This window comes from Lonchura striata, chromosome 34 (assembly GCF_050655825.1).
Source record: "Lonchura striata isolate lonStrDom1 chromosome 34, ASM5065582v1, whole genome shotgun sequence".
Classification (NCBI taxonomy): Eukaryota; Metazoa; Chordata; class Aves; order Passeriformes; family Estrildidae; genus Lonchura; species Lonchura striata.
The window spans coordinates 5,479,328-5,498,272 of NC_140736.1; the positions used below are offsets into that span (position 1 = coordinate 5,479,328).

At 44.8% G+C, this 18,945-nt stretch overlaps 1 protein-coding gene across 3 annotated transcripts in view; it reads left to right on the plus strand.

The window, feature by feature from the left end:
* LOC144247696 (uncharacterized) overlaps positions 1–18,945 on the plus strand; it is a 28,562-nt gene that overhangs the window by 2,785 nt on the left and 6,832 nt on the right. The window contains exons 3-10 of one of the 3 annotated variants that reach the window (XM_085564782.1): positions 1,436–1,537; positions 2,740–2,847; positions 4,376–4,456; positions 5,999–6,127; positions 11,666–11,889; positions 14,042–14,146; positions 16,032–16,092; positions 17,486–17,903. In XM_085564782.1, the coding sequence (XP_085420908.1) occupies positions 1,436–1,537; positions 2,740–2,847; positions 4,376–4,456; positions 5,999–6,127; positions 11,666–11,889; positions 14,042–14,146; positions 16,032–16,092; positions 17,486–17,903 (1,228 nt within the window). Of the gene's footprint in view, positions 1–1,435; positions 1,538–2,739; positions 2,848–4,372; positions 4,457–5,998; positions 6,128–11,665; positions 11,890–14,041; positions 14,147–16,031; positions 16,093–17,485; positions 17,904–18,945 lie in introns of all 3 variants that reach the window. The other 2 variants (XM_085564781.1, XM_085564784.1) reach the window with 2 other exon arrangements.

Below are 18,945 nucleotides of genomic sequence, written 5' to 3' on the forward strand. Positions count from 1 at the left end.
ATCCTCCAGAGATCATCTCAAAATTCCCCCCAAAATATCCCCAAAAATCCTCCCCAAGATCTCCCCAAAAATCTCCCCCAGGACCCCCAAAAATCCCCCGGGACCCCCAAAAATCCCCACTGAGATCGCCCCAAAATTCCCCCCAAAATCTCCCCAAAAATCCCCCTGGGACCCCCAAAATCCCCCCGGGACACCCCAAAAATCCTCCCCTTGGAACCCCAAAAATCCTCCCGGGACCCCCCAAAAATTCTCCAGAGATCGCCCCAAAATTCCCCCCGAAATCTCCCCAAAATTCCCCCCAAAATCTCCCCAAAAATCCTCCCCAAGATATCCCCAAAAATCCCCCCCAGGACCCTCAAAAATCCCCCCAAAATCTCCCCAAAAATCCCCCTGGGATCCCCAAAAATCCCCTCAAAATCTCTCCAAAAATCCCCCTGGGATCCCCAAAAATCCCCCCAAAATCTCTCCAAAAATCCCTCTGGGATCCCCAAAAATCCCCCCAAAATCTCCCCAAAAATCCCCCCGGGACCCCCAAAAATCCCCCCCAGGACCCCTGAAAATCCTCCAGAGATCATCTCAAAATTCCCCCCAAAATCTCCCCAAAAATCCCCCCCGGAATCCCCAAAAATCCCCCCGGGACCCCCAAAAATCCCCCCAAAATCTCCCCAAAAATCCCCCCGAGATCTCCCCAAAAATCCCCCAAAAATTCCTCAGGACCCCCCCAAAAATCCCCCCTAGAAAAATCCCCAAAATCCCAAAAAACCCCAAAAATTCCCAAATTTTCCCAAATCCAGGAGATGGAGGAGGATCAGCGCTGGGACCCCAAATTCCCCCCAAAATCCCCCAAAAAACCCCCAAAACTCCTGAAAAAACACAAACAAATCCCCCAAAATTCCCCAAAAATTCCTCATATTTCCCCAAAATTCCCAAGATTTCCCCAATCCAGGAGATGGAGGAGGATCAGCGCTGGGACCCCAAATTCCCCCCAAAATCCCCCAAAAAACCCCAAAATTTCTGAAAAAACAGCCCAAAAATTCCCAAAATTCCCAAAATTCCCGAATTTTCCCAAATTCCAGGAGATCGAGGAGGATCGGCGCCGGGCCGAGCGCGAGGGGGGGCTGGGACCCCAAATCCCCCTCCCAAAAACCCCAAAATCCCCCCTGAAAACCCCCCAAAATCGCCAAAAAACCCCAAAAATTCCCAAAAAATTCCCCAAAATTCCCAAAATTCCCAAAATTCCGGAATTTTCCCCAATCCAGGAGATCGAGGAGGATCGGCGCCGGGCCGAGCGCGAGGGGGGGGCTGGGACCCCAAATCCCCCTCCCAAAAACCCCAAAATCCCCCCTGAAAACCCCCCAAAATCACCAAAAAACCCCAAAACTCCCCAAAAACTCCCCCAAAATTCCCAAAATTCCGGAATTTTCCCAAATTCCAGGAGATCGAGGAGGATCGGCGCCGGGCCGAGCGCGAGGGGGGGGCTGTGACCGCCCGGCCCCCCCGGCGGGGGGGGGACAGAGACCCCCAGGGACCCCCCGGGGTGAGATCGGGGGATTTTGGGGATTTTGGGGGATTTTGGGGATTTTTGGGGTTATTTGAGTGGATTTTGGGATTATTTTGGGGTTATTTTGAGTGGATTTTGGGATTATTTTGGGGTTATTTTGAGTGGGTTTTGGGATTATTTTGGGGTTTATTTTGAGTGGGTTTTGGGTTTATTTTGGGGTTTATTTTGGGTTTATTTTGGGTTTATTTTGGGGATTACTTTGGGTGTTTTTGGGTTTATTTTGGGGTTTTTTGAGTGGATTTTGGGATTATTTTGGGGTTATTTTGGGTATATTTCGGGAATTATTTTGGGTTTATTTTGGGTTTATTTTGAGTGGATTTTGGGTTTATTTTGGGGTTTATTTTGGGGTTTATTTTGAGTGGATTTTGGGTTTATTTTGGGTGGATTTTGGGTTTATTTCGGGGACTATTTTGAGTGGATTTTGGGTTTATTTTGGGTGGATTTGGGGGTTATTTCGGGTGGATTTTGGGTTTATTTTGGGTGTTTTTGGGCTCTCTGACCCCCCCAGGACCGGCCCAAGGAGAAGAAGCCCCCGCGCCCCCCCCGGATTTTGGGTTTATTTCGGGTGGATTTTGGGGTTATTTTGGGTTTATTTTGGGTGGATTTTGGGTTTATTTTGGGTGGATTTTGGGGTTATTTTGGGGTTTATTTTGAGTGGATTTTGGGGTTTATTTTGGGTTTATTTTGGGTTTATTTTGAGTGGATTTTCGGGTTATTTCGGGGACTATTTTGGGTTGATTTGGGGGTTATTTCGGGTGGATTTTGGGTTTATTTTGGGTGTTTTTGGGCTCTCTGACCCCCCCAGGACCGGCCCAAGGAGAAGAAGCCCCCGCGCCCCCCCCGGATTTTGGGTTTATTTTGGGTGGATTTTGGGGTTTATTTTGGGTTTATTTTGAGTGGATTTTGTGTTTATTTCGGGGATTATTTTGAGTGGATTTTGGGTTTATTTTGGGTGGATTTTGGGGTTATTTTGGGTGGATTTTGGGTTTATTTTGGGTGGATTTTGGGGTTATTTTGGGTTTATTTTGGGGTTATTTCGGGGACTATTTTGAGTGGATTTTGGGTTTATTTTGGGTGGATTTTGGGTTTATTTTGGGTTTATTTTGGGTGGATTTTGGGTTTATTTTGGGTGATTTTGGGTTTATTTTGGGTGTTTTTGGGCTCTCTGACCCCCCCAGGACCGGCCCAAGGAGAAGAAGCCCCCGCGCCCCCCCCGGATTTCGGGGCGCCCCCCGCGGGGGGGGGGAGGGGCCGGGGGGGGCGACGGCGGTGACCGAAAATCCCAGGTGAGATTGGGGGGTTTTGGGAAAATTTGGGGATTTTGGGAGGATTTGGGGGGGATTTTGGGGGAATTTGGAGAAAATTTAGGGGCATTTGGGTGAATTTTAGGGATTTTGGGGGGGATTTTTGGGGGGATTTTTGGGGGGATTTGTGGTTTTTCTGGGGGGGATTTGGGGGGATTTTGGGGATTTTGTGGTGGAATTTGGGGTGAATTTTGGCTGATTTTGGGCTGACTTTGGGCTGAATTTTGGGCTGAATTTGGCTGAACTTTGACTGAATTTGGGCTGAATTTTGACTGAATTTAGCCTGAATTTTGGGCTGAATTTGAGCTGACTTTTGGCTGAATTCTGGCTGACTTTCGGCTGACTTTGGACTGAATTTTGGGCTGAATTTGGCCGATTTTGGCTGAACTTTGGGCTGAATTTTGGCTGAACTTTGACTGAATTTTGACTGAATTTTGGGCTGAATTTTGGGCTGAATTTTGGCTGAATTTGGGCTGAATTTGGGCTGAATTTAGCCTGAATTTTGGCTGAATTTTGGCTAACTTTGACTGACTTTTGGCTGAACTTTGGGCTGAATTTTGGCTGAACTTTGACTGAATTTGGGCTGAAATTTGGGCTGGATTTGGCCAATTTTGGCTGAACTTTGGGCTGAATTTTGGCTGAATTCTGACTGGCTTTTGGCTGAATTTTGGGCTGGATTTGGCCGATTTTGGCTGAACTTTGGGCTGAATTTTGGCTGAACTTTGACTGACTTTTGGCTGAATTTTGGGCTGGATTTGGCTGATTTTGGCTGAACTTTGGGCTGAATTTGGGCTGAATTCTGGCTGACTTTGGGCTGAATTTTGGGCTGAATTTGGCCGATTTTGGCTGAATTTGGGCTGAATTTTGGCTGAACTTTGACTGAATTTGGGCTGAATTTTGGGCTGGATTTGGCCGATTTTGGGTGACTTTGGGCTGAATTTTGGGCTGGATTTGGCCGATTTTGGCTGAACTTTGGGCTGAATTTTGGCTGAATTCTGGCTGACTTTGGGCTGAATTTTGGGCTGAATTTGGCCGATTTTGGCTGAACTTTGGGCTGAATTTTGGCTGAACTTTGACTGACTTTTGGCTGAATTCTGACTGACTTTGGGCTGAATTTTGGGCTGAATTTGGCCGATTTTGGCTGAATTTTGGGCTGAATTTGGGCTGAATTTAGCCTGAATTTTGGCTGAATTTTGGGCTGGATTTGGCCGATTTTGGCTGAACTTTGGGCTGAATTCTGGCTGAACTTTGACTGAATTTTGGCTGAATTTTGGGCTGAATTTGGCCGATTTTGGGTGACTTTGGGCTGAATTTGGCTGAACTTTGACTGACTTTGGGCTGAATTCTGGCTGAACTTTGACTGAATTTGGGCTGAATTTTGGGCTGGATTTGGCCGATTTTGGCTGAACTTTGGGCTGAATTTGGCTGAACTTTGACTGACTTTGGGCTGAATTTTGGGCTGAATTTGGCCGATTTTGGGTGACTTTGGGCGCGTTCCCGTCCCCAGCAGTGGGAGCAGCGGCGGCTGCAGAACATCGAGCAGATGAACGAGGAGATGCAGAAAATCGCCGAGTACGAGCGCGGCCGCAGGGTGAGGCACCAGCACCGACCAGTATAGACCAGTATAGACCAGTACGGACCAGTATAGATTAGCATAGACCAGTACGGGCCAGTATGGACTAGTATAAACCAGTACGGACCAGTATAAACCAGTATAGATTAGCATAGACCAGTACGGGCCAGTATAAACCAGTATAGATCAGTACGGACCAGTATAGACCAGTACAGACCAGTATGGACCAGTACGGACCAGTATAAACCAGTATAAATTAGTACGGACCAGTATAAACCAGTATAGATCAGTATGGACCAGTATAGACCAGTACAGAACAGTATGGACCAGTACGGACCAGTATAGATCAGTATAGATTAGTATAGACTGGTATGGACCAGTATAGACCAGTACGGACCAGTATAGACCAGTATAGACCAGTATGGACCAGTACGGACCAGTATAAACCAGTACGGACCAGTACAGACCAGTATAGACCAGTATGGACCAGTACGGACCAGTATAGATCAGTATAGACCAGTACGGACCAGTATGGACCAGTACGGACCAGTATAGACCAGTACGGACCAGTATAGATCAGTATAGACCAGTACGGGCCAGTATGGACTAGTATAAACCAGTACGGACCAGTATAAACCAGTATGGACCAGTGTAGATTAGTATAGACTAGTATGGACCAGTATGGACTAGTATAAACCAGTATGGACCAGTATAAACCAGTATGGACCAGTATGGACTAGTACGGACCAGTATAAACCAGTATAGATTAGTATAGATTAGTACAGACTAATATGGACTGGTATAAACCAGTATAGATTAGTATAGACCAATACGAACCAGTATGGACTGGTATAAACCAGTATGGACCAGTATAGATCAGTATGGACCAGTATAAACCAGTATGGACCAGTATAAACCAGTATGGACCAGTACGGAGCAGTACAGACAAGCATAGATCGCTACACACCAGTTAGCCCAGTTCATCCCAGTTTATCCCAGTCCCCCCAAATCCTTTCCCAGTTCATCCCAGTCCCTCCCAGTCCCTCCCAGTCCATTCCCAGTCCCCCCCAATCCCATCCCAGTCTGTCCCAGTCCCCCCAGTCCCTCCCAGTCTGTCCCAGTCCCTCCCAGTCCCCCCCAGTCCATTCCCAGTCCCTCCCAGTCTGTCCCAGTCCCCCCAGTCCCTCCCAGTCCCCCCCAGTCCATTCCCAGTCCCCCCCAATCCCATCCCAATCCCTTCCCAGTCCCCCCCAATCCCTTCCCAGTCCCTCCCAGTTTGTCCCAATCCCTTCCCAGTCCCTCCCAGTTCCCTCCCAGTTCCCTCCCAGTTCCCTCCCAGTCCCCCCCAGTCCATTCCCAGTCCCTCCCAGTCCCCCCCAGTCCCTCCCAATCCCTTTCCAGTCCCTCCCAGTCCCCCCCAGTCCCTCCCAGTCCCTCCCAGTCCATCCCAATCCCCCCCCAATCCCTTCCCAGTCCCTCCCAGTCCCTCCCAGTCCCCCCCAGTCCCTCCCAGTCCCTCCCAGTCTGTCCCAGTATGCCCAGTCAGGCCTTTGCTGGCAGGAGGGGCTCCCGGAGCGGAACCCGGTGCGGAACTTTCTGGACGATCCGCGGCGCCGCGGCCCCGAGCCCGGGGGGGAGCGCCGGCGGCACCAGCGCAACTGGGGGGGCGCCGACCTGGGCCGGGCCGCGGTGGGTACCCCGAAATATCCAAAAAACACCCCAAAATATCCCAAAATTACCCCAAAATATCCCCCAAAAATACCCCCAAAAATGAAAAAAATCCCTTAAAAAATACCCCCAAAAATATCCAAAATATGCCCCAAAAATCCCAGGTTTGGGGGGGCGCCGACCTGGGCCGGGCCACGGTGGGTACCCCGAAATATCCAAAATATACCCCAAAATATCCAAAAATACCCCAAAATATCCCCCCAAAAAATCAAAAAAATCCCCCAAAAATACCCCAAAATATCCAAAATATACCCCAAAATATCCCAAAATTACCCCAAAATACCCCCCCAAAAAATCAAAAAAATCCCTTAAAAAATACCCCCAAAAATATCCAAAATATCCCCCAAAAATCCCAGCTTTGGGGGGGCGCTGACCTGGGCCGAGCCGCGGTGGGTACCCCAAAATATCCAAAAATACCCCCAAAATATCCCAAAAATACCCCAAAATATCCCCCCAAAATATCCCCCAAAAATGAAAAAAATCCCTTAAAAAATACCCCCAAAAATATCCAAAATATACCCCAAAAATATCCCAAAATTACCCCAAAATATCCAAAATATCCCCCAAAATATCCCAAAATTACCCCAAAATATCCCCCAAAATATCCCAAAATTACCCCAAGATATCCCCACAAAAATCAAAAAAATCCCCCAAAAAACCCACCCAAAAATATCCACAATATCCCCCAAAAATACCCCAAAATATCCAAAATATACCCCAAAATATCCCAAAATTACCCCAAAATACCCCAAAATACCCCCAAAATATCCCAAAATTACCCCAAAATATCCAAAATATCCCCCAAAATATCCCCCAAAAATACCCCCAAAAATACCCCAAAATATCCAAAATATCCCCCCAAAAATGAAAAAAATCCCCCAAAAAATACCCCCAAAAATATCCAAAATATCCCCCAAAAATATCCAAAATATCCCCCAAAACATCCCCTCAAAAAATACCCCAAAATATCCCCCCAAAAAATCAAAAAAATCCCCCAAAAAATACCCCCAAAAATATCCAAAATATCCCCCAAAATATCCCCCAAAATATACCCCCAAAAATGAAAAAAATCCCCCAAAAAATACCCCCAAAAATATCCAAAATATTCCCCCAAAAAATAAAAAAAATCCCCCAAAAAATATCCCAAAAATATCCAAAATATCCCCCAAAAATCAAAAAAATCCCCCAAAAAATACCCCCAAAAATATCCCAAATATGCCCCAAAAATCCCAGCTTTTGGGGGGGCGCCGACCTGGGCCGGGCCACGGTGGGTACCCCAAAATATCCAAATATACCCCAAAATATCCCAAAAATACCCCAAAATATCCCCCAAAAATACCCCCAAAAATACCCCAAAAAATACCCCAAAATATCCCCCAAAAATACCCCAAAATATCCCCCAAAAATACCCCAAAATATCCAAAATATCCCCCAAAATATCCCAAAATTACCCCAAAATACCCCCCCAAAAAATCAAAAAAATCCCTTAAAAAATACCCCCAAAATATCCAAAATATCCCCCAAAAATCCCAGGTTTGGGGGGGCGCCGACCTGGGCCGGGCCGCGGTGGGTACCCCGAAATATCCAAAAAACACCCCAAAATATCCCAAAATTACCCCAAAATATCCCCCCAAAATATCCCCCAAAAATGAAAAAAATCCCTTAAAAAATACCCCCAAAAATATCCAAAATATCCCCACAAAAAATAAAAAAATCCCCCAAAAAATACCCCCAAAAATACCCCAAATATCCCCCAAAAATACCACAAAAATATCCCTCAAAAATACCCCAAAATATCCCCCAAAATATCCCCCCAAAAAATCAAAAAAATACCCCCCAAAATATCCAAAATATCCCCCAAAAATCCCAGCTTTGGGGGGGCGCCGACCTGGGCCGGGCCGCAGTGGGTACCCCGAAATATCCAAAAATACCCCCAAAATATCCCAAAAATACCCCAAAATATCCCCCAAAATATCCCAAAATTACCCCAAAATATCCCAAAATTACCCCAAGATATCCCCCCAAAAAATCAAAAAAATCCCCCAAAAAACCCCCCCAAAAATATCCAAAATATCCCCCAAAAATCCCAGCTTTGGGGGGGCGCCGACCTGGGCCGGGCCGCGGTGGGTACCCCGAAATATCCAAAATATACCCCAAAATATCCCAAAATTACCCCAAAATATCCCCCCAAAAAATCAAAAAAATCCCTTAAAAAATACCCCCAAAAATATCCAAAATATCCCCCAAAAATACCCCAAAATATCCAAAATATCCCCCAAAATATCCCAAAATTACCCCAAAATACCCCCCCAAAAAATCAAAAAAATCCCTTAAAAAATACCCCCAAAATATCCAAAATATCCCCCAAAAATATCCAAAATACCCCAAAATATCCCCACAAAAAATCAAAAAGATCCCTTAAAAAATACCCCCCAAAATATCCCCCAAAATATCCCAAAATTACCCCAAAATACCCCAAAATACCCCAAAATACCCCCAAAATATCCCAAAATTACCCCAAAATATCCCCCCAAAAAATCAAAAAAATCCCTCAAAAATTCCCCCAAAATATCCCACAAAATATCAAAAATATCCCCCAAAATATCCTCCAAAATACCCCAAAACATCCCCCCAAAAATTCAAAAAAATCCCCCAAAAAATCCAAAATATCCCCCAAAAATACCCCAAAATATCCCCCCAAAAATACCCCAAAAATCCAAAATATCCCCCAAAAATCCCAACATTTAAAAAATTCCTAAAAAATCTGCCTAAAAATCTCCAAAAATTCCCAAAAAACCCGAAAAGAATGTCCCAAAAATCCCCCAAAAAAACCCAATTTTTGAGGAGTTTTCTTGGGGGCTTTTTTTGGGATTTTCCCCATTTTTGGGTTTTTTTTTTGGGATTTTCCCCATTTTTGGGTTTTTTTTTTTGGATTTTCCCCATTTTTGGGTTTTTTTTTTTGGGATTTTCCCCATTTTTGGGGGTTTTTTTTGGGATTTTCCCCATTTTTGGGTTTTTTTTTTGGGATTTTCCCCATTTTTGGGTTTTTTTTTTTTGGGATTTTCCCCATTTTTGGGTTTTTTTTTTGGGATTTTCCCCATTTTTGGGTTTTTTTTTTTTGGGGGTTTTTTTTGGGGGGGATTTTCCCCATTTTTGGTTGTTTTTTTTTGGGGGATTTTATCCATTTTTGGGGTTTTTTTTGGGGATTTTCCCCATTTTTGGGTTTTTTTTTTTGGGGATTTTCCCCATTTTTGAGGAGTTTTCTTGGCAGCTTTTTTTGGGATTTTCCCCATTTTTGGGGTTTTTTTTTTTGGGGATTTTCCCCATTTTTGGTTTTTTTTTGGGATTTTCCCCATTTTTGGGGTTTTTTTTGGGATTTTTCCCATTTTTGGGGTTTTTTTTTTGGGATTTTCCCCATTTTTGGGGTTTTTTTTGGGATTTTCCCCATTTTTGGGGTTTTTTTTTTTGGATTTTCTCCATTTTTGAGGAGTTTTCTTGGGGGCTTTTTTTGGGATTTTCCCCATTTTTGGTTTTTTTTTTTGGGATTTTCCCCATTTTTGGGGTTTTTTTTGGGATTTTCCCCATTTTTGGGGTTTTTTTTTTTGGATTTTCTCCATTTTTGAGGAGTTTTCTTGGCGGCTTTTTTTGGGATTTTCCCCATTTTTGGGGATTTTTTGGGGGATTTTCCCCATTTTTGGGGTTTTTTTGGGGATTTTCCCCATTTTTGGGGTTTTTTTTTTGTATTTTCCCCATTTTGGCCCGATTCCTGAGGGGTTTTTTTGGGTATTTATTTTGTATTTTCCCCGGTGGTTTTTTTGGGTATTTAATTTGTATTTTCCCCATTTTCACCCCAATCCTCACGGGGTTTTTTGGGTATTTAATTTGTATTTTCCCCATTTTCGGCCCGATTCCTGCGGGGTTTTTTGGGTATTTATTTTGTATTTTCCCCATTTTCAGCCCGATTCCTGAGGGGTTTTTTTGGGTATTTATTTTGTATTTTCCCCGGTGTTTTTTTTGGTATTTAATTTGTATTTTCCCCATTTTCACCCCCATCCTCTCAGGGGTTTTTTTGGGTATTTATTTTGTATTTTCCCCGGTGGTTTTTTTTGGTATTTAATTTGTATTTTCCCCATTTTCGGCCCGATTCCTGCGGGGTTTTTTTTGGTATTTATTTTGTATTTTCCCCATTTTCACCCCCATCCTCTCAGGGTTTTTTTTTGGTATTTAATCTGTATTTTCCCCATTTTCGGGCCGATTCTTGCGGGGTTTTTTTTGGTATTTAATCTGTATTTTCCCCATTTTCGGCCCGATTCCTGTGGGGTTTTTTGGGTATTTATTTTGTATTTTCCCCGGTGGTTTTTTGGGTATTTATTTTGTATTTTCCCCATTTTCAGCCCGATCCCCTCGGGGTTTTTTGGGTATTTAATTTGTATTTTCCCCATTTTCAGCCCGTTCCCCTCGGGGTTTTTTTTGGTATTTAATTTGTATTTTCCCCATTTTCACCCCCATCCTCTCAGGGTTTTTTTTGGTATTTAATTTGTATTTTCCCCATTTTCGGGCCGATTCTTGCGGGGTTTTTTTTGGTATTTAATCTGTATTTTCCCCATTTTCGGCCCGATTCTTGCGGGGTTTCTTTTGTGATTTATTTTGTATTTTCCCCATTTTCAGCCCAATCCTCGCGGGGTTTATTTTGTATTTTCCCCATTTTCAGCCCGATTCTTGCGGGGTTTCTTTTGTGATTTAATTTGTATTTTCCCCATTTTCGGCCCGATTCCTGCGGGGTTTTTTTGTGATTTATTTTCTATTTTCCCCATTTTCAGCCCGATTCCTGCGGGGTTTTTTTGGGTATTTAATCTGTATTTTCCCCATTTTCGGCCCGATTCCTGCGGGGTTTTTTTGTGATTTATTTTCTATTTTCCCCATTTTCAGCCCGATCCTCTCAGGGTTTTTTTTGGTATTTAATTTGTATTTTCCCCATTTTCGTCCTGATCCCCTCGGGGTTTTTTTGGGTATTTATTTTGTATTTTCCCCGGTGGTTTTTTTGGTATTTAATTTGTATTTTCCCCATTTTCAGCCTGATCCCCTTGGGGTTTCTTTTGTGATTTATTTTGTATTTTCCCCATTTTCACCCCGATCCTCTCAGGGTTTTTTTGGTATTTATTTTGTATTTTCCCCATTTTCACCCCGATCCTCTCAGGGTTTTTTTGGGTATTTATTTTGTATTTTCCCTGGTGTTTTTTTTTGGGTATTTAATCTGTATTTTCCCCATTTTCGGCCCGATTCCTGCGGGGTTTTTTTGGGTAATTATTTTGTATTTTCCCCATTTTCAGCCCGATCCTCTCAGGGTTTTTTTTTGGTATTTAATTTGTATTTTCCCCATTTTCAGCCCGATTCCTGCGGGGTTTTTTTGGTATTTATTTTGTATTTTCCCCATTTTCGGGCCGATTCCTGCGGGGTTTTTTGCCGCTCCCCCCTGACCTCTGTCTCTGTCTCCCGCAGGCGCGGCGCGGCGCGGCCCGGCCGGGGGTCCCGGGGGTGCCGGGGGTCCCCGGGGTGCCGGGGGTCCCGCTGGACCCCACGCTCTGGATGACGGGCCGGCAGCGCGCCGAGTACGAGCGCTGGAAGCGCGAGCGGGAGCGCATCGACCGCGAGCGGCTGCAGCGGCACCGCGACGCCCGCGGCGCCTGGAGGAGGGAGTGGGACGCCCAGAAACCCGACGGGATGTGGGTCCGGGGGAAAAAATGGGAATTTGGGGAAAAAACGGGGTTTTAGGGAAAAAAAATGGGGTTTTTAGGGCAAAAAATGGGGTTTTTAGGGCAAAAAATCGGATTATTAGGGCACAAAAAATGGGATTATTAGGGCACATAAAATGGGGTTTTTATTGGAGGAGAAATGGGATTTTTGGTAAACTGAAATGGGATTTTGGGCAATGAGAAGTGGGATTTTAGAATTTGGGAATTTTGGGGTTTGGGATTTCAGAATTTGGGAATTTTGGGGATTGGGATTTTAGAATTTGGGAATTTTGGGGTTTGGGAATTCAAAATTTGGGAATTTTGGGGTTTGGGAATTTTGGGGTTTGGGAATTTTGGGGTTTGGGGGCAGCGGGAGCGAATCGACCGCGGCGCCTGGAGGAGGGAGTGGGACGCCCAGAAACCCGACGGGATGTGGGTCCGGGGGAAAAAATGGGAATTTGGGGAAAAAATCAAAATTTTGGGGTGTTTGGGGAAAAAAAACGGGGATTTAGGGAAAAAAAATGGGGTTTTTAGGGCAAAAAAATGGGGGTTTTCGGCCAAAAAATGGGATTTTTGGAAGAAAAGATTGGATTTTTGGAAAGAAAATGGGATATTTAGACCAAAGAACGGGGTTTTTAGGGCAAAAAATGGGATTTTAGACAAAACGGATATTTTGACAAAAAACGGGGCTTCTGCAGAAAAAATGGGGTTTTTGGAAGAAAAATTGGGATTTTTGGGAGAAAAATGGGGTTTTAGAGAGAAAAAAATGGGGGTTTTGGATGGAAACAGTTTGGGGTGAATTTGGGGTTTTTAGGTGAATTTTGGGATAAATTTTGGGTGAATTTGGGGTTTTTCAGGTGAATTTTGGGATAAATTTTGGGTGAATTTGGGGTTTTTCAGGTGAATTTTGGGATAAATTTTGGGATAAATTTGGGTTTTTCAGATGAATTTTGGAATGCATTTTGGGCTAAATTCTGGGATAAATTTTGGGGTGAATTTGGGTTTTTCAGGTGAATTTTGGAATACATTTTGGGATAAATTTTGGGGTGAATTTGGGGTTTTTCAGGTGAATTTTGGGGTGAGTTTGGGGTAAATTTTGGGGTGAATTTGGGTTTTTCAGGTGAATTTTGGAATGCATTTTGGGCTAAATTCTGGGATAAATTCTGGGATGAATTTGGGTTTTTCAGGTGAATTTTGGAATGCATTTTGAGATAAATTCTGGGATGAATTTTGGGGTGAATTTGGGTTTTTCAGATGAATTTTGGAATGCATTTTGGGATAAATTCTGGGATAAATTTTGGGTTTTTCAGATGAATTTTGGAATGCATTTTGGGCTAAATTTTGGGGTGAATTTTGGGGTAAATTTGGGGTGAATTTGGGTTCTTCAGATGAATTTTGGAATGAATTTTGGGCTAAATTTTGGGTGAATTTGGGTTTTCAGATGAATTTTGGGATAAATTTTGGGGTGAATTTGGGTTTTCAGATGAATTTTGAAATGCATTTTGGGATAAATTCTGGGATAAATTTTGGGTTTTTCAGATGAATTTTGGAATGCATTTTGGGCTAAATTTTGGGGTGAATTTTGGGGTGAATTTGGGATAAATTTTGGATGAATTTGGGTTTTTCAGGTGAATTTTGGAATGCATTTTGGGCTAAGTTCTGGGATAAATTCTGGGATGAATTTTGGGGTGAATTTGGGCTTTTCAGGTGAATTTTGGGGTGAGTTTGGGGTGAATTTGGGGTGAATTTGGGTTTTTCAGGTGAATTTTGGAATGCATTTTGGGCTAAATTCTGGGGTGAATTTTGGGGTGAATTTGGGCTTTTCAGGTGAATTTTGGGGTGAGTTTGGGGTAAATTTTGGGGTGAATTTTGGGTTTTTCAGGTGAATTTTGGAATGCATTTTGGGATAAATTCTGGGATAAATTTTGGGTTTTTCAGATGAATTTTGGAATGCATTTTGGGATAAATTCTGGGATAAATTTTGGGGTGAATTTGGGTTTTTCAGATGAATTTTGGAATGCATTTTGGGCTAAATTTTGGGGTGAATTTTGGGGTGAATTTTGGGGTGAATTTGGGTTTTTCAGGTGCATTTTGGGGTGAATTTGGGTGAATTTGGGGTCCCAGCTGTGCCCTTCCCCCCCAGGTTCTCGGGGGTCCCGGAGGGGGGAGGGGCCCCCCCAGGCCCCCCCCCGCCCCTCCCCCACCCCCCGCGCCGGGGCCGAGGGGGGGGGAGGGGCCGCCCCTACAGGTGAGGGGATTTGGGAAAATTCGGGCAAATTTGGGCAGTTTGGGAGGATTTGGGGGGGGTTTGGGGAATTTTGGGGATTTGGGGGGATTTTGGGGGGATTTATGTGGATTTTGGGGGCGATTCTCTTTTTTGGGGGGATTTTTGTGGATTTTGGGGGGATTTTTTTGGATTTGGGGGGATTTTTGTGGATTTGGGGGGGGAATTCTGTTTTTTGGGGGGATTTTGGGGGGATTTTTGGTTTTTTGAGGTGATTTTGGGGGAATTTTGTGGATTTCGGGGGGGAGTTTTGTGGATTTTGGGGGGATTTTGAGGGAACTTTGTGGATTTTGGGGGGATTTTTGTAGATTTTGGGATTTTTGTGGATTTTGGGGGATTTTTGGTTTTTTGAGGTGATTTTTGGGGGATTTTGTTATTTTGGGGGGATTTTGTTTTTTAGGGGGATTTTTGTGGATTTTAGGGGGGAATTTTGTGGATTTTGAGGGATTTTGAGGGAACTTTGTGGATTTTGGGGGGATTTTTGTGGATTTTGGGGGAATTTTTGGTTTTTTGAGGTGATTTTGTTTTTTGGGGGGATTTTTGTGGATTTTGCGGGGGAATTCTGTATTTTGGGGGGATTTTGAGGGAATTTTGGGGGGATTTTTGTAGATTTTGGGGGGGAATTCTGTTTTTTGGGGGGATTTTTGTGGATTTTGGGGGGATTTTTGGCTTTTTGAGGTGATTTTTGGGGGGATTTTGTTTTTTGGCGGGATTTTTCTGGATTTTGGGGGGGAATTTTGTGGATTTTGGGGGATTGTTGTTTTTTTGGGGGGGGATTTTTCTAGAATTTTGGGGAGGAGTTCTGTTTTTTGGGGGGATTTTTGTGGATTTTGGGGTAATTTTTGGTTTTTTGAGGTGATTTTGGTTTTTGGGGGGATTTTTGTGGATTTTGCGGGGGAATTCTGTATTTTGGGGGATTTAGAGGGAATTTTGTGGATTTTGGGGGGATTTTTGTGGATTTGGGGGGGAATTCTGTTTTTTGGGGGGATTTTTGTGGATTTTGGGGGGATTTTTGGTTTTTTGAGGTGATTTTTGGGGGGATTTTGTTATTTTGGGGGGATTTTGTTTTTTAGGGGGATTTTTGTGGATTTTGGGGGGGAATTTTGTGGATTTTGGGGGGAATTCTGTATTTTGGGGGGATTTTGAGGGAATTTTGTGGATTTTGGGGGGATTTTTGAGGAATTTGGGGGGACTTTGTGGATTTGGGGGATTTTTGGGAAATTTGGGGGGATTTTGGGAGGGAATTTTGTTGGTTTTGGGGGGATTTTGTGGGATTTTTGGGGGACTTGGGCGATTTTTGTGGATTTGGGGGGATTTCGGGAGGATCTTGGGGGATTTGGGGGAAATTTGGGGGGATTTTCATGGATTTTGGGGGCCTTTTGGGGAATTTTGTGGATTTTGGGAAAATTTTGGTGGGGAGTTTCATTTTCTTGGGGGGATTTGGGAGGATTTCCTGGATTTTGGGGGGATTTTGTGGATTTTGGGGGAATTTTAGATGGGTTTGGGTTTTTTTTTTGTTTTTGGGGGATTTTTATGGATTTTTTGGGGGCATTCGGGAAGGAATTTGTTTTTTTTGGGGGATTTTTGTGACTTTTAGGATTTTTGGATGCTTTTAGGCGGGAATTTGTTTTTTTGGAGGAGATTTTTGGGAATTTTGGGGGGTCCTGCGGTGTTTGGGGGCGGGGAATCCCCTCCTCCTTTTCTCCCAGAATTTTGGGCTGAATTCCCATTTTTCCACCGTTTCGGGGTGATTTTTTTTTTGGGATTTCCCCAATTTTTCCCCAAATTTTTGCCTGAATTCCCAAATTTTTCCCTGAATTCCCAAATTTTTCCCTGAATTCCGTTCCAGTTTCCACGACGATCGCTGGGAGCCGCAGCCGGAGCCGCCCCCGGACCCTGAGACCCCCCAGGTGACCCCAAAAATTTGGGGATCCCCCTCCCGGAATTTTGGGATTTGGAATTTTGGGATTTGAGATTTGGAATTTTGGGATTTGGGATTTTGGAACACCCCAACATTTTGGGATTTTTGGGGCCCTCCGGAATTGTGGGATTTGGAATTTTGGGATTTGGGATTTTGGGATTTGAGATTTGGAATTTTGGGATTTGGAATTTTGGGATTTGGAATTTTGGGACCCTCCGGAATTGTGGGATTTGGAATTTTGGGATTTGGGATTTTGGGATTTGAGATTTGGAATTTTGGGATTTGGAATTTTGGGATTTGGAATTTTGGGATTTGGGATTTTGGGATTTTTGGGACCCTCCGGAATTGTGGGATTTGGAATTTTGGGATTTGGGATTTGGGATTTTGGGGACTCTCAAAATTTTGGGATCTGGGATTTTGGGATTTGAGATTTGGGATTTCGAATGTTGGGATTTTGGGTGTTTGGAATCTTGGGATTTTGAGATTTGGGATTTTGGGACTCCCCAGAACCCCGGATTTTGGGATTTCCCTGATTTTGGCATTTTGGGATTTTGGTATTCCCCTGAATTTTCCCTGATTTTGGGATTTGGTATTTTCCCTGATTTTGGGATTCCCCTGATTTTGGGATTTCTGGGATTTCTGGGAATTTGGGATTTTGGGATTCCCCTGATTTTGGGATTTGGAATTCCCCTGATTTGGGATTTTGGGATTTCCCTGATCCAGGATTTGGGATTCCCCTGATTTTGGGATTTTGGGATTTGGGATTATTTCCCTGATTTTGGGATTTGGGATTTGGGATTTGGGATTTGGGATTTTGGGATTTGGGATTTTGGGATTTGGGATTTTGGGATTTGGGATTTTGGGATTTGGGATTTTGGGATTATTTCCCTGATTTGGGATTTGGGATTTTGGGATTTTGGGATTTGGGATTATTTCCCTGATTTTGGGATTTGGGATTTGGGATTTGGGATTATTTCCCTGATTTTGGGATTTGGGATTTGGGATTTTGGGATTTTGGGATTTGGGATTTGGGATTTTGGGATTATTTCCCTGATTTGGGATTTGGGATTTGGGATTTTGGGATTATTTCCCTGATTTGGGATTTGGGATTTGGGATTTTGGGATTTGGGATTTGGGATTTGGGATTATTTCCCTGATTTGGGATTTGGGATTTGGGATTTTGGGATTTGGGATTTGGGATTTGGGATTATTTCCCTGATTTGGGGATTTGGGATTTTGGGATTTTGGGATTATTTCCCTGATTTGGGATTTGGGATTTGGGATTTTCCCGGATTTGGGATTTGGGATTATTTCCCTGATTTTGGGATTTTGGGATTTGGGATTTTGGGATTATTTCCCTGATTTGGGATTTGGGGTCGCAGCTCCCGGGGAAGGTTCCGGAAGCTCCCGGCTCCGCGGGGGACTCGGACCAGTGGGAGGATCTGAGCGACGACGAGGACGGCGAGGAGGGGCCCGGCCCGGACCAGTTCAAACCAGTAACAACCAGTTCGGACCAGTCCGGACCAGTAACAACCAGTTCGGACCAGTCCGGACCAGTAACAACCAGTTCAAACCAGTCCGGACCAGTAACGCCCAGTGAAACCCAAGGTGTGTCCCAGTTCAAACCAGTAACGCCCAGTTCAAACCAGTCCGAACCAGTAACAACCAGTTCGGACCAGTCCGGACCAGTAACAACCAGTTCGGACCAGTCTGGACCAGTAACAACCAGTTCAAACCAGTCCGGACCAGTAACAACCAGTTCGGACCAGTCCGGACCAGTAACAACCAGTGAAACCCAAGGTGTGTCCCCGTTAAAACCAGTTCAAACCAGTAACACCCAGTTCAAACCGGTCCGGACCGGTAACAACCAGTTCAAACCAGTCCGGACCAGTAACGCCCAGTGAAACCCAAGGTGTGTCCCAGTTAAAACCAGTAACGCCCAGTTCAAACCAGTCCGGACCAGTAACAACCAGTTCAAACCGGTCCGGACCAGTAACAACCAGTTCAAACCAGTCCAAACCAGTAACAACCAGTTCAAACCGGTCCGGACCAGTAACGCCCAGTGAAACCCAAGGTGTGTCCCCGTTAAAACCAGTTAAAACCAGTAACAACCAGTTCAAACCGGTCCAGACCTGTCTCTCCCAGTCCAAACCAGTAACCCCCAGTCTCTCCCAGTCCAAACCAGTAACTCCCAGTCTCTCCCAGTCCAAACCAGTCTCTCCCAGTCCAAACCAGTAACTCCCAGTCTCTCCCAGTCCAAACCAGTAACCCCCAGTCTCTCCCAGTCCAAACCAGTAACTCCCAGTCTCTCCCAGTCCAAACCAGTAACTCCCAGTCTCTCCCAGTCTCTCCCAGTCCAAACCAGTAACTCCCAGTCTCTCCCAGTCTCTCCCCCAGGAGCGCCCCCCTCCCCTCCCCCACCCCCGGGGGGGGTCCCGGAGCCGCCCCTCCCCCCCCCGGAGACCCCGGAGCGCAGCGGGACCCCCCCCCACGGTACTGGGGGGACTGGGACAAACTGGGACAAACTGGGAGGGACTGGGAGGGAACTGGGAGGGACTGGGACAAACTGGGAGGGAACTGGAAGGGAACTGGGATGAACTGGGGGGATTGGGACAAACTGGGAGGGACTGGGGGGAACTGGGACAAACTGGGAGGGACTGGGACATACTGGGAGGGAACTGGGATATACTGGGAGGGACTGGGGGAGGTCACTGGGAGGGTCGTTAGTGGTTTATACTGGTCTGGACTGGTTTGTGCTGGTCTGGACTGGTGTGTACTGGTCCATACTGGTTGATACTGGTCCATACTGGTTTATACTGGTGCCGTTCCCGCAGGGCCGGGC